Genomic DNA, 14535 nt, shown 5'->3' with positions numbered 1-14535 from the left:
TGTCTCAGACAGCCATCATTGCCCCGGACTAGTCATGATCACGTAAAATAAGCTTAATTTTGTATGCTGAAGATTGATTTCTGCAAACGCCCACTCGCTTATGTGTATTCTTTATACTTGTACATTCTTGGTTTTTAAATCTAATCAATTTCCATTTTTTTAGCTGATTTTCTTTCTTTTTAAAAAAATTTCTTTTTATTAATTTCGGAGAGGAAGGGAGAGGTAGAGAGAGATAGAACATCAATGATGAGAGAGAATCATCAATTGGCTGCCTCCTGCACACCCCTGACTGGGAATCAAGCCCACCACTGGGCACGTGCCCTTGACGAGAATCGAACGCGGGACCCTTTAGTCCACAAGCCAACACTCTATCTACTGAGCCAAACCAGCTAGGGCCCCAAGCATGTTGATTATTTCTGTTTGGAATTGGTTAAATCAGAGAAAAAAATTAAATTAATTTTGAATATACACCATCAAAAACATTCACTTAATGTGATCTTATCTGTTTATGGTATCAAAAAGGTTTCTTCTCTCCAAATAAAGGTTCTAAAATAAATTCAAGATTCCTTTGAATGAAACACACACACACACACACACACACACACATCTAAAACAGTGAGCTTAAAAAAATAATGCAGATTACTAGGCACATTTAGTGTAACAGGAAAGCATATTCACTGAAAAGGAAATTTGAAACATGACCATAAACCTTTTTGGAAAATTATAACAAACGCTTTATTCATTTACTTTTAGCTATTTCATAAATACCAGAAGAAAAACTGATCAGTTTGTGATGAAACTTAGAAAAATTTCTTTTCCATAAAGCAAACTTATAAACCGTTCCCTCTGGCTGGTTTTTCTAATCCTCCTTCACTGTTCTGAGGAGATACTGTGTTCTTCCGGGGTTTTGGTTAGATGGGTGGTTTCCAAATTGACTGGACTCTCCAGGTAGGCAGTTCCTGCACAAGGTTTTCCCGACACTGGATCTATGACTTGTCCAACTTTGAAAATGATCTCAGCCAGCTCATGTTTCACATGTTTCGTTCGTGGGACAGGTAAAGCTTTGAGAAGCACAATGTCCCCAACTGTGCACTGCTGAAGAGCATCATGAGCAAAGTAGGTTTTTCGTTTATTAAAATACTGTTGAGAGAAGGAAGAACAAATGAGCAGTTCCCATCTGTGATCTGGCAGTGCAGTACAGAATATGAAAAAGTAATGCACAGAAAAAAAGCTGGGACTTGGGGGGTAGGGGGGTGAAGATAACATATTTAAGGCAGTTTCCAATACAAAAATTAGCTGCTTAACTTCTGGAAAACAGCAATGACTTTTCCAGAGATGATCCTGTCCCCAAGCTCTCCAGTGTATTCTCTTCAGTACCCTTGCTCTATCGATTACCATCCTTCTTGACACTACTTAAATTCTTCTCTCCAGTGGCACCTTCTCTCCAGTCCATAAACATGCTACTGTTACCACTAGCTGTGTAATTTAGGACAAATCACTTAACTCCAAGCTCAGCTTTTTCCACCATAAAATGAGGCTCTAATACTTGCACCTGTACAGATACCAAGAGAATTAAGCATCTATAATAATAAAAGGGTAATATGCTAATTAGACCGGACATCTTCCGGGCGTCATTCCAGACGTCATTCCTGATGAAGCCAGGTCCCGGGTGCCTGCGGGTGGCAGGAGGAGGGAAGCAGCCCGGGTCCCCGGTGCTGGAGGGTCCCCGGTGCCAGAGGGAAGCCGGTGCCGGCAGCCGGAGGAAGGAAGGCCTGCTCTTGCACGAATTTTCGTGCATCGGGCCTCTAGTAATATACATAAAGCACTTAGCTCCATGTCTAGCCCAACGTATTGCAAACAAACTCCGGATAACTAGAATCATCTATTCCTCCAGGCAGCCCCTCCACAGCAGGTACTCCCACTTACAGATGAGGAAAACAGGCTCAGGGAGGCTAAGTGATGTGCACAGCTAGTAAACGACAGAGTCAGGTCAGTATTCAAACTAAAGTCTTCCGAGTTTAAGGTCAGTGATCACGCCATCACTTTTCAGCTCACTCCCGCGTTTGATCCCAGATAACAACTGGCATTTCTACCATCTTGAATGCAGAACATCCTTGACATTTCCCACTCCCTCGCTTACACATCTAACAAAGCAAGGGCTCTGTCCTTTCTGAAATCTACTTTTCCCCATTGCTCCAAGGACTGACTGTTCAGGTCCTTATCGTTTCCATCCTGGACTTTCTCAATAGCCTCCTGACCTCCAATCCTCATACCTACCCATCTCCAAGTCTGTCTTTCCTTTGCTTATAGGATGAAATCCAAAACACAACATAAAAGACTCTTCACAGTCCAGCTCCGGTTGTTCTTGTACCCATTCAATTGTGCCAAACTCTGGGCTCACCCTTGCCCAAATACCCGCTGTTCCTGTAGAATGTCCTACCCTCTCATGGCTAAAAGAACTTCCACAAACTACTACTCATCGTGGCCAGAATGACTTCCCCCAACCTGGTCCTCTGGATAAAATCCTTTTTGAGATTCAGCTCAAATGTCTCTAAATGGAGGATGCGCTCCTTCAGCAACCTGGGAATGAAGAAGGTGTCCTGCTTCCTGCTCCCACAATCCATTGCACACAGAAAGACTACAGTGCTTACCAGACTGAACTGAAATGAGCTCTGTGTGTCCTCAGAATGTGAGTACACACCACGAATAATTCACTTTGTTAAACCAGCCCAGTACCTGGCATGCAGCAGGTGCTCCATGTGTTTTTACTGATAGAGAAGTGTTTTTCTGCTCTGAACCCAGGATGTGTGGGTGATGTATCAACGCCAACTGAAAGCAGGGCTGTTTCTCACCTTTAATAAATAGGGATCCAGAACCAGCCTGGTCACTCTCACTTTAGCGGTTTTTTGCATTGCTGTCCCAATCACTTTCCCCACGATCCATTTGGCATGGACAGACGAACGAACTATTGACATTTCAGGTGGCTCTGGTCACCTGGAAAACAAAATTCAACGCTGAATGTTCGGGGGGTTATGACTCACTAAATGCATTTTGTCACTAGAACTGCCCAAGTTCAAAAACGGCTTTTGTTGGCCTTCTGGGATCACCACTTTAGAGATGCTCACACGATTCCCTATTTCCTTAATTAGCCAACCTCCCACCTGTACAGTTTACAACGCTGCAAATTTAACTCCTCTAAGCCTGTTTCCACTTTTGCAAAATGGGAATAACAACAGGGCCTATTCAGAGGAGCGCTCTGGGAGCTCAACGCGCACAAACGCTGGCCTTTCCTGCTGTCCCTCATTTCTTTCCACCCCGCGGGCTCCTCGCGGCGCGCAAGGCCTCGGTGGAGCGGCGGGGGTGCCCAGGCGGTGACGGAGACCTGGACTCAGGGCTGCGTTCGCATCGGTCAGTTCATACTGAGCACAGCCCACTCGGCCCGGGGAAGGCTGGGGGCGGGTGACCCCTCCGCTCCGGTGGACCGTCCCGAGATCGGGAGGCTCCACTCGTCCCGAGGACTTTCACCCGGGAGCGCCCGGGCCCCCGACCCCACCCCTGCAGCTGCGGTGCGTGGGCCGCTCTCACCTCCACACCCTCAAGTCCTAGCGCGCGACCCGCGGAGAGCCGGTCGGACGTGGTTGCGTCACGCCGCACGCAGGTCGCTCCGCCTCGGACCGCCCCTCTCATTGGTCGCAGGTCTCCTCGGCTCTGGGCGGGGTTAAAGGCAGGACCCCGCCCACACCACACGCCTTAAGGGAGCCGCGGGCCTTTAAGAGAGTCGCTGGGGGGCGTAGTGGATCTTCTATTCAGTTCGGTTTCCTCTTCTTCCATTGAGCTCCCTCCCGAGCGTTGAACTAGGCCTTCCAAATCAAAGGAACTCCATTGATTCATCAAATACTGAAACATGAGACGCTGCTAAATGCTGAGACTTAAATACTTAAGAATTTCTGCCTCCACAACTGCTTTTAAGATAAACTTTTGTATTTTTTTAAGATTTTAGGTGTTGTTTCTCAATATGTGGGAGGTGGGTAGAAGTCCGGTGTGGGTGCGTATATACTTGCAAATTTTAAAGGGGTTAGATGGGCCACGAGCATGCTACGTGATGATGCCTTTTCAGATAGAGGGAAATCTGGGAATGTATTAGGCTCCTGTTCGGGAATTACTAAAAGGAACAGAAAACAATAGGCTACCAGCACAATCTGAGGGCCATGATATGGGTGTGGTCAATTGTCTTTGATCACTGAAACATCTTAGCAACACCTGATGGAAGGCTGAGAAAATCATTTATTCCTACGTTAGTCTGTCCAACACCCATTTCTTCTTTAGCAAACATTTATGGAAAACTTATTCTCAGATTCTGTGCTAAACACGAGACAAGAGAGAAAAAATGAACCAAAGGAGACCCCCACTCTTAGAACATCCACAGTCCAGTAGGGACAGGTGAGTAAAGAAAGCATTATAAAACAAGCAGGAGTAACGAGAGCTTTGAGAAAGGAGTGTCTAACTTTGTAGAGAGGAGACCTGATCAATACATAACCCCTGGCCAGGGGAGCAGAACTTGAGAGGAGAGGGACATGGGATGTAAGGAGGGCACCCAAGGCTTAAAGGAGAGCATGAGCACAGGGGCTGGGATGTGAGGGAATTTAGTAGGATAAGGAGTCTGGGACCGCCAGAATATGGAGGGAAAGAGTGGCAGGGATTGCAGCTGGACAAAGACAGCCCTCTACTCCGGGAGGCATTTCTCACCAAGGACCTCACTTTTTCATCTAAGTAATGGGGAGCCTTTGGAAAATATGAATAGTTTTGCTAGCTTTCAAGATCATTCTGGTAGGAGCGTGGAAGACAGAATAAAAGCTGAAGAGGTTGGAGGCTGAATGGAGAGAGAGAGAGAGAGAGAGAGAGAGAGAGAGAGAGAGAGAGAACGATGCTGGTGTCTCCTTTTATATGGACACCAATCTCATTGGATTAGGGCCCTACCCTTATGACCTCATTTAACCCTAATTACTTCCCAAAGTTCTTATCTCCAAATACCACCACAACATATATGAATTTTGGGGGAACACAATTCAGTCCATAATAATACAATTAAAGAAGCAAAATAAAAGCCTTATAATCTTAAATTTGAATTGGAAATACATTATGAATTCATAATTTAGTTTTCTAAAAAAAAAAGAAATTTCCTTCCTAGAAAGCCTAGAAGCAATGACAACCTAGTAGTAATTGGTATGCCAAGCACCCAAATTGTGGTATCTATATACCATTCTAAAAGGAACCAAGGATCCTTGAGAAATGTCTGACTTCAGGTCTAGAGCAGAAGTGTATGACTTAAACTTGGGACATCTCCTTGGGTCAGAAATCAAGGGAGCGACCAGAGATAAATGGGATCAGATCGAAAGTCAACCTGGAGGGAGTTCTCACTGAATTAAGATGAGATTATGTGAGCCTAAAAAGAATAATAATTGCAATGGATTGAAAAACATAAACAACATAAAAATCCATGAGTTCAAAATGGTATTTAAAAGTAAAGCCTAAAAAAAAGGAAACCTTGTTGGTTACTTTTAGAGATTCTAGGGGAACAAGTCAATAGTTCAATAAATAAAAGGAAAGAATCCCTATATCCTGAAATATAATACATAGTACATGTCTGAATAACCAGATAATTGATACATAGGGATGACAGAATTGGAAAATAACTTTTTTTGTAACCACTGATAAAATATTTATGGTTAACAAAACCATTGGGTAAAAGATTGATAATAAAGAGAGCAGATAATGATTCTTGAACCTCTAATTAATATTAGCATTAGTAAAAGTAAGTCAACTAGACATTATATATCTTTTGGTATAAAGGGAGGGCTCCTGAATTCCATAAAATTTTATATGTAAAATTCGGTACATATGTACAGGTCTCTGGGAGGATATAGTCTAGCACGAGTCCTCAAACTACGGCCTGCGGGCCACATGCAAATACAAATATTGTATTTGTTCCCGTTTTGTTTTTTTACAAAATAAGATATGTGCAGTGTGCATAGGAATTTGTTCATAGTTTTTTTAAAACTATAGTCCGGCCCTCCAATGGTCTGAGGGACAGTGAACTGGCCTCCTGTTTAAAAAGTTTGAGGACCCCTGGTCTATGGCTTTTACTAAATTCTCAAAGAGATCTGTGGTCCTGCTCCTCTCAAATTAAGAAATTCCTGCCTTATACTCAAATTAATACATAAACTCTTACTTAGTGTTCCAGCTGCTTCATGCTCTTGATTTAAATCTATCCCAACCACTGCCACCCTGTTAATCTTCCTATTTTTGTAATAGCTCTGTAACTTCAGCTCTACCTTCACTCTCAACATAACCAGTGAGTACTCCTTCTTTACATCTAACTACAATTCATTTTTTAAAAGATTTTTAATTGATTTTTACAGAGAGAGGAAGGGAAAGGGAGAGAGAAACATCAATGTGAGAGTGAAATATTGATCGGCTGGCTCCTGCATGCCCTCTATGGGGGAGCCAGCCCTACACCCAGACATGTGCCCTGACTGGGACTCAAACCAGCAGCCTCTCCGTGTATGGCACAACATCCAACCAACTGAGCCACACCAGCCAGGGCTACAGTTAATATTCATCATTAATCAAGACTATCCATGCCCAGGAAAATGAAGTCTAGCTATCTTGGTCTAGGATCAGATTCTCTTCTGTATTGTGATGCCATATTATTATCTTATTCCACCAGAGTCAATGAGCTATATGACCTGGATTAAATTAATTAAAACTTCTGCCTTCAGACTTGTCATCTAAAAAATATGGATTGTTTCACTTACCTAAATCTGTAAAGTATACAGCATTATAACTGACACAGATTGTGCTTAACAAATGTTAATTTACTTGTATCATACACCATTTGAATGCTTCACAGTAAATATTGAAGCAGTCCTCCCTAAATGAGTGTATAGTGACAGATAATGTTTTTAGAGTACTTATGATGTTTTAGACACTATGATAAATTTTTACCATCCCCCACTTTAATCCCCTTTGGCAAGCATCAGTTTGTTCTCTGTATTTGTGGCTTTGTTCCTGTTCTGTTTGTTTTGTTTATTAGGTTCTACATTTAAATAAAATCACATGGTAGTTGTCTTTCTCTGACTTATTTTACTTAACACAATAAGCTATAGGTCCATCCATGCTGTTGCAAGTGACAAGATTTCATTCTTTTTTGTTGCCGAATAATATTCCATTGCATATGTATATGATACATATTCTTTTTTAAACTGAATTCTGAAAAATTACATTTTATTTTTTATTTGTCACTTAGAGTTGACATTTAATATTATTTTATATTAGTTTCAGGTGTACAACATAGTGGTTAGACGTTTATATAGCTTGTGAAGTGATCCCCCTGATAAATCTAGTACCCACCTGGCACCATACATAGTTATTATACTATTGACTATATTCCCTATGCTGTACTTTACATCCCTATGACTATTTTGTAACTACCAATTTGTACTTCTTAATCCTCTCACCTTTTCTACCCAGCCCCTCAACCCTCCTCCCACCTGGCAACCCTGTTTGTTCTCTGTATCTATGAGTTTGTTTCTGTTTTGTTTGTTCATTTATTTGTTCTTTAGATTTGCCATATAAGTGAAATCATATGGTATTTGTCTTTCTCTGTCTGACTTAGTTCACTTAGCATAATACTCCCTGGTTCCATCTATGTTGTCCCAAATGGTAAGATTTCATTTTTTTTTATTGCAGAGTAATATTCTATTGTATGTACATACCATATCTTCTTTATCAAATTGTCTATTGATGGGCACTTAGGTTGCTTCCATATCCTGGTTATTATAAGTAGTGCTGCAATGAACATAGGGGTACATAAATCTTATCAAATTAGTGTTTTGATATATTTATTAAATGTTTCCAGATATTATAAAACACTCTTCTAGGCACTGTTTGTATCTACTGGTTTAGGAGTAAGATGACCCAGATTTGAGTGACATTTCAGTCAAGAAACACTGAATAATAAATCATTTACATATTATGTCTAGCCTTATGAATCACTTTTTAAGAAAGTTTTATTTCTTACAAGTTTTTTATTTGTTAATTCTCACCTGAGAATTTTTTTTTCTCATTGATTTTTAGAGAGAGAGAGAGAGAGAGAGAGAGAGAGAGATGTAGCATCGGTTGGTTGCCTCCCACAGGGGGGACTGAACCTGCAAGCCAGGTACATGCCCTGACTGGGAATTGAACCTGTGACACTATGGTGTGAGGGCCGATGCTCTAACCACTGAGCACACCAGCCAGGCAAGGTTCTCTTTTCATAACAGAAGAGCAATAACACCTGGTTGGATGGTCCAAATGAACCATCCAACCAATATATGTGAAATGGACAGAAATAAGTCATAACAAAAGGTTTTTGAATGGATACTACTCCTTTGGCTTCCCTACTTGGAGCACCAATATTTAGGGTTCACTGCTTAACTTGGAACATTTTGAATATTTTTTGAACATCAATGAATATTTTCAATTTTAAAGTTTATAGTGACATTGATGGAAATTAGAACAAATATAATTAGCATATAAAACTCAATTTTCATAAATAATATTTCCTAAGAAAAGGCTAAAAATTGAGTCCCTTAAAATTTTAAGTAAACACAACATATGGTAAAACTGTAAATGAAGTGTGCAAATGCTGAAGTTTGAGAAATATTGCTCTTTTCTGTTTATTTCAAGTTTATGTGACTAGTTACACTATATCATTGCCTTGAGTAATCAATGTTTGTATAATTTAAGAACTATGCCGTAAAACTTACAGGTGAATAATCACAGGTTATTGCATACAGAATTTCTGGTCATTAAAAAAGTTTTATATCAGATTTGGAACATGACTTCTAATATAATCTTGTTTATAAAATAAATTACGTTTACTATTTACAACCTCTCTTGTGGTTATAATATGCTACCAGTTTTAAGTCTAAATTTATTTGGTTTCTATGCATTAAATGTTTGTTTATAAACTTTCTCTCCATTATGAATAACTTTATATTGAATGGGATGGAAAAGTATGACAAAAAAATTTCTACATTTATATATTCATATTATTTCTCCCCCAGGAGTTATGTACTGCTGAGTAAGTGAAGGACTGTGGCTTAAAACTTTCTCACATTTATTATATTCACATAATTTCTCCCGAGTATGGATTTTCCTATGTTGATTAAGGTGTGCACTCTGGCTAAAGGCTTTCTCACATTCATTACATTTATAGGGCTTCTCTCCTGTATGAGTCCTCTCATGCTGATTAAGATGTGTCTTCTGGCTAAAGGCTTTCCCACAAAAATTACATTCATAAGGCTTCTCTCCAGTATGAAGTCTATGATGTTCAGTAAGGGATGTGATACGGCTAAAGGCTTTACCACATTGATTACATTTGTAGGGCCTCTCTCCTGTATGAATCCTCAGATGTTGAGTAAAGGATGAATGTTGACGAAAGGCTTTCCCACAGTCATTGCATATAAAAGGTTTTTCTCCTGTATGAATCCGCTGATGTTGAATAAGATGTATCTTCTGGCTGAATCTTTTCCCACATTCATCACACTTAAAGGGCTTCTCTCCTGTAAGGACTATCTGAGATTGAGTAAAAGTTGAGTTGTGGCTGGAGGTCTTCCTACATTCACTGGGCTCTTCAGTATGAATATGATTAGTAAGAAGAATATGTTGATTGAAGATTTTCCCACATCCGTTATATTCATAAGTATTTTCTCTTACATGGTTTCCCTGATAGTAAATCAATTCTGAATTATGTTTGATGCTATTTCCTTGTGTTTTCAAATTAAGGGGTATCTTAATTGAAGAAATTCGCTGATGCATAAGATTTGAGATCATTTTATAGTTTCCCCCAAATTCGCTACATCCAGGGCTTCTCTCCTGTGGGAACTTTTTTTGGGCAAAAGATTCTTGTCCTAAATGTCTCTGGTGATTTTCTTGATTAAACTCTAACTGATAATCAAAATCCCAGAGTCCTCCTAGAATGGAGTACCAGAAACTATCTCCTGTTAGTCTCTCCATTATCATGTTATGGGTTTGAATTTCATCAGAAATACTCTGGTTTGGAGTTGATTTTTTGACTTCAGGTCTATTTTCTGCATCTAAAAGAAGTTCAGAACAAATTAAGAAGTACAAATTGATAGTTACAAAATAGTCATGGTACTGCAAAGTACAGCATGGAGGATATATTTAATAATGTTATAATAACTATGTATGGTTCCAGGTACTAATAAAAAAACAGTAAGTGGGGGTTTACAGCATAATATTTATTTCTAATGACAAAAAAAAGAAAAGAAATTCAGAACATACTAATACTTTGCAGCATTCTTTATGTTTTGAAAAAAATTGTTGCATAATGAATTATCAAATGAAACTGACAATAATGCAAATGAGGCAGTTGTGGCATTGGAAAGTTTTAAAATGTGGCCATATAACAAGAGGACAGACTATAAAAAAGATGACAAGAAGCAGTGAGTTGGAGGAAAATTTAAAACATGTGTGGTAACCATGAAAGGAAGAGATCATACTGGAAAGAAATGGAAAGGAGAATAAGAAATATCAGAGAAATGTCTGTGCTCAGAGGTGGGAGATATTAGAGAAAAGACTGTAATTAGAGAAGACAGGTCTCATCTGTGAGTTATTCTATTGTAAGGACAGCTAACTTGTTTATTTTAAAAGCATTTCTTCATACTTTAAATCTTTTTTGTTGTTGTTAATAATCACCTGAGGATATTTTTCCACTGATTTTTAGAGAGGGTGAGAGGGAGGGAGGGAGGGAGCAAGAAACATCAATATGAGAGACATCAATTGGTTGCTTCCTGAACGCACCCTGACCAGGATGGGGATCAAACCTGCAACCCAGGCACATGCCCTCGACGGGAATTGAACCTGCGACTCTTTGGTGCAAGAACCTACACTGTAATTATACAGCAACACCTGCCAGGGCTGTATTTTTAATCTTTTGTTTAAAATGATAAAACTAATGATTGCTTATAGTAATATATTCAAATAATATGGAAATACATAAAGAATTCCACCCCTTAGAGATAATCATTGTTAATAGTTTGGGGCTTATCCTGCCAGATTTTTCATATGTCCAGACAAATACAAATGTAAACTGTATTTTGAACAAGCATGACTCATGTATTGCGATAAAAACAAAATTTCATTTCAGTCTCCTACCACTTTAAAATTTGTTTAGTGGAGGGTATTCTTCCTCTGCTTCTACATGAAGATTTGGACAGTTCCCAGGACTTTCCCTTTACTTCTTATGTAACAGATACCCCTATTACATTGTCACAAATGCAGTCTCTATTCAGCAATTAAAATGTTCAGTCACAAGTAACAGTAAAAGTCCAAAATGAACCCCTTTCCCCTCTCCTGGGTCTGTTACAGAGTCATATTCTTTCTTCTCTCTCCCTGCCTGCTTATTCTCCCACTCCACTCTCTTCCTGTTCACCCTTCCCCCAATTCTGCTCTCTCCATGCTAGTCTTTTCTCTGACTCTATTCTCTTCGTTCCCCATTTAACTATTTCCATGCTCACCTCTTCCTTCACTCACTACCGTTGTTTAGTTCCACTCTAACAAAAGTTGGAAGCAGGAGGGATTAGGAGATAGGACAATTTTTGTATGACTGGGTGGCTTCCTATTCTCAGTTTAGCGGATGGTTAAACAGACTCACTTTTGGAAACATCTGTGGCTCTTGGGAGGCTCTCTCTCCTGTCATTTCTATGACCTGGATAGGTATCTCTCTATTTTGGGTAGTCCCTTGGGACCAGCCCAAGAGCATAAATCCTATTGGCCAAGATTCAAGCTCATGCTGGCTGACTCATGCATGAAACACACTCACGATACCTTGTCTCAACAAGCCTGTGTAGTAGTGCACGCTGATCCTAAGTCATCAGCTTCTCCTGGCTCACTCACCAAAGCCATTTCATTAGCCAGCTGTTCTTGGGCCTTGGACTGCTTTAGCTTTCTCAAATGTGAGTCCGGTGCTAGTCTTGGTCTTCTGACCATAGGGAATGTACAAGCATCCCGCATTTTATTGCACTCCACTTTATTGCACTTTGCACATATTTCAGTTTTTGCAAATTGAAGGTTTGTGGCAACCTTACATAGAGCATGTCTACCAGCACCATTTTCCCAACAGCATTTGCTTACTTTATGTTTCTGTGTCACATTTTGGTAATTTTCACCACATTTCAAACTTTTCCATTATTATTCTATTTATTATGGTGATCTGTGATGTTACTGTTGCAATTGTTTTGGGGTGCCATGAACTACCTCTGTAAGACAGTGAACTTTTAATCTACAAACGTGTGTGTTCTGACTGCTCCACTGACCACCATTCCTCTATTGCTCTCCTCCTTGGGCCTCCCTATTCCCTGAGACACAACAATATGGAAATCAGGCCAACTAACCCTAAAATGGCACCTAGGTGTTTAAGTGAAAGGAAGAGTTGCACATCTCTCACTTTAAGTTAAACGCTAGAAATGATTAAGCTTAGTGAAGAAGGCATGTTGAAAGCTGAGACAGGTCAAAAGCTAGGCTCCTCGTGCCAGTTAGCTAAGTTGTGAATGCAAAGGAAAAGTCTTTCAAGGAAATGAAACGTGCCACTCCAGTGAATGCAAATGATAAGAAAGAGAACAGCCTTACTGCTGATATAAAGTTTTAGTGGTTTGGATAGAATATCAGACTAGCCACAAGATTCCCTAAACCAGAACCTAATCCAGAGCAAGGGCTTAACTCTCTTCAGTTTTGCTGAAGGGTGAGAGAGGGGAGAAAATTGCAGGAAAAAAGTCTGAAGCTAGCAGAGGTTGGTTCATGAGGTTTAAGGAAAGAAGCCATCTCCATAACATAAAAGTGCACAATGAAACTGCAAGTGCTGATGCAGAAGCTGCAGCAAATTATCCAGAAGATCTAGCTAAGATGATTAATGAAGGGGGCTACACGAAACAGATTTTCAATGCAGATGAAACAGCCTCATATTGAAGAAGATGTCATCTAGGACTTTCATAGCTAGAGGAAAAGTTAATGCCTAGCTTCAAAGCTTCTAAGGACAGGCCGACTCTCTTGCTAAAGGCTAATGCAGCTGGTGATTTTAAGTTGAAGCCAGTGCTCATTTACCATTCCAAAAATTCTAGGGCCCTTAAATTAGCTAAATCTACTCTGCCTGTGCTCTATAAATCGAACAACAAAGCTCGGATGGCAGCACGCTTGCTTACAACATGGCTTACTGAATATTTTAAGCCCACTGTTGAGACTTACTACTCAGATAAAAATGCTTCTTTTCAAAATATTACTGCTTATTGACAATGCACCTGGTCACCCAGGAGCTCTGATGGAAATGTACAATGAGAGTAATGTTATTTTCATGCTTGCTAACAATAGTGGGGAAGGGCATGTAATAAGAATAGAGCCATAGTTGTCTAATAATTATTCACCTTACTATCTATAGATGAGAAGTTTTCTTACAGACCCTGGGAAACTGGAGGATGAAACAAGGCTGTAAAAAGATAAGATGCTCGATGGGTCCATCACTCAGAAAATAAATACATTTTGAGAACAGACCAAGGACAGGACATTTTGATTTGGTTGCTGTGCCTGGACCCTGACCCCTCCGGGAGTTTTTCTCAGGAATGCTGACCATTCTCTGGTCCCAGGAACGGGCTGAGCTGCTTGTAACATCATAGAAAATTAGCCACCTTGTTATTGGACTTTGAGCTCCGGAAGGCTGGACTTCAGGCCCTCCCCTCCCCTTTCCACGTTACATGTAGCTATCTTCTCCCTCAGCCAGCTGGCAAGGGGGAGTGAGATCAGAATCTCCAGGGTGACGGACTGCTCTCCCCATACTGCCGGCATTATTGGAATAAATGCTCATATATGATTCAACCCTGACTCTGCTTAATCTGGTCCAAGTAGTGACAGGCAGCCTCGGGTCCATTGTGTCTGGTTTCACTAACACAGAATACATTCTGCAGCCCATGAATCAAGAAGTAATTTTAACTTTCAGGTCTTACTATTTAAGAAGTATATGTCATAAGGCTATAGCTGACACAGATGATGATTCCTCTGATGGATCTGGGCAAAGTAGGTTGAAAACCTTCTGAAAAGGATTCATCGTTGTAGATGCAATTCTCTTTTGACATTACCTTCTTATTCTAGCAAAATCCTCTTTATCGTCCCCACTTCTCATTCTAGCTTCTTGTGAGAGCACTGTACACTTACTAGCTCTATTTTTTTTAACCCCTGTTTACTGGACAATGTACACAAATTGATTGCTTTTCTAATTACTCCCTGGTCATCTCTCCTGTTACTATAATTACTAACTTCTTTGTTGATAAACCCATTGGACACTTCCTAGATCTCATCTTACATAGGAAGAGATTTCTAAATAAACAGACATCAGCAGATGCCAATGACAACGAGGCAAGCAATACCCCAGAGAATGAGAGCACAAAAGCCGGATCATTCTATCTGTCCTTTGAGCAACAGAAA

The 14535-nt window shown here is 40.2% G+C and overlaps 2 protein-coding genes across 4 annotated transcripts in view; both read right to left on the bottom strand.

Moving 5' to 3' along the window:
- Nucleotides 1-710: 710 nt before the first annotated feature.
- MRPS17 (mitochondrial ribosomal protein S17) lies at nucleotides 711-3685 on the bottom strand. 3 transcript variants are annotated; one of them, XM_006088199.3, is made up of 3 exons: nucleotides 3586-3685; nucleotides 2853-2994; nucleotides 711-1140 (listed from the first exon to the last, which is right to left on the bottom strand). In XM_006088199.3, exons 2-3 carry the CDS (start codon nucleotides 2973-2975, stop codon nucleotides 871-873), a joined length of 393 nt encoding a protein of 130 aa, XP_006088261.1. In that variant the 5' UTR covers nucleotides 2976-2994; nucleotides 3586-3685; the 3' UTR covers nucleotides 711-870. The 3 variants fall into 3 exon arrangements, with proteins under 3 accessions (XP_006088261.1, XP_006088262.1, XP_023609204.1); XM_006088200.3 differs by lacking the exon at nucleotides 3586-3685 and adding an exon at nucleotides 3383-3569; XM_023753436.1 differs by lacking the exon at nucleotides 3586-3685 and adding an exon at nucleotides 3248-3356.
- A 4968-nt stretch (nucleotides 3686-8653) lies between these two features.
- Nucleotides 8654-14535, bottom strand: part of ZNF713 (zinc finger protein 713) — a 12820-nt gene continuing 6938 nt past the window's right edge. The window contains exon 4 of the mRNA XM_006088273.3: nucleotides 8654-10139. Within this exon, the coding sequence (XP_006088335.2) occupies nucleotides 9088-10139 (1052 nt within the window). The 3' untranslated portion in view covers nucleotides 8654-9087. The remainder of the gene's footprint in view (nucleotides 10140-14535) is intronic.

This window comes from Myotis lucifugus, unplaced genomic scaffold (genome assembly GCF_000147115.1).
Source record: "Myotis lucifugus unplaced genomic scaffold, Myoluc2.0 scaffold_45, whole genome shotgun sequence".
Taxonomy (NCBI): domain Eukaryota; kingdom Metazoa; phylum Chordata; class Mammalia; order Chiroptera; family Vespertilionidae; genus Myotis; species Myotis lucifugus.
Note: the sequence above shows the minus strand (reverse complement) of the source record. Positions and strands in the feature narration are given on the sequence as shown.

Coding starts and splice junctions, on each gene's coding strand:
- MRPS17 (XM_006088199.3), bottom strand. CDS start 2,975: ATGTCAATAGTTCGTTCGTCTGTCCATGCCAAATGGATCGTGGGGAAA. Junction 1,141..2,852: donor TGGATCCCTATTTATTAAAG/GTGAGAAACAGC, acceptor TTCTCTCAACAG/TATTTTAATAAACGAAAAAC.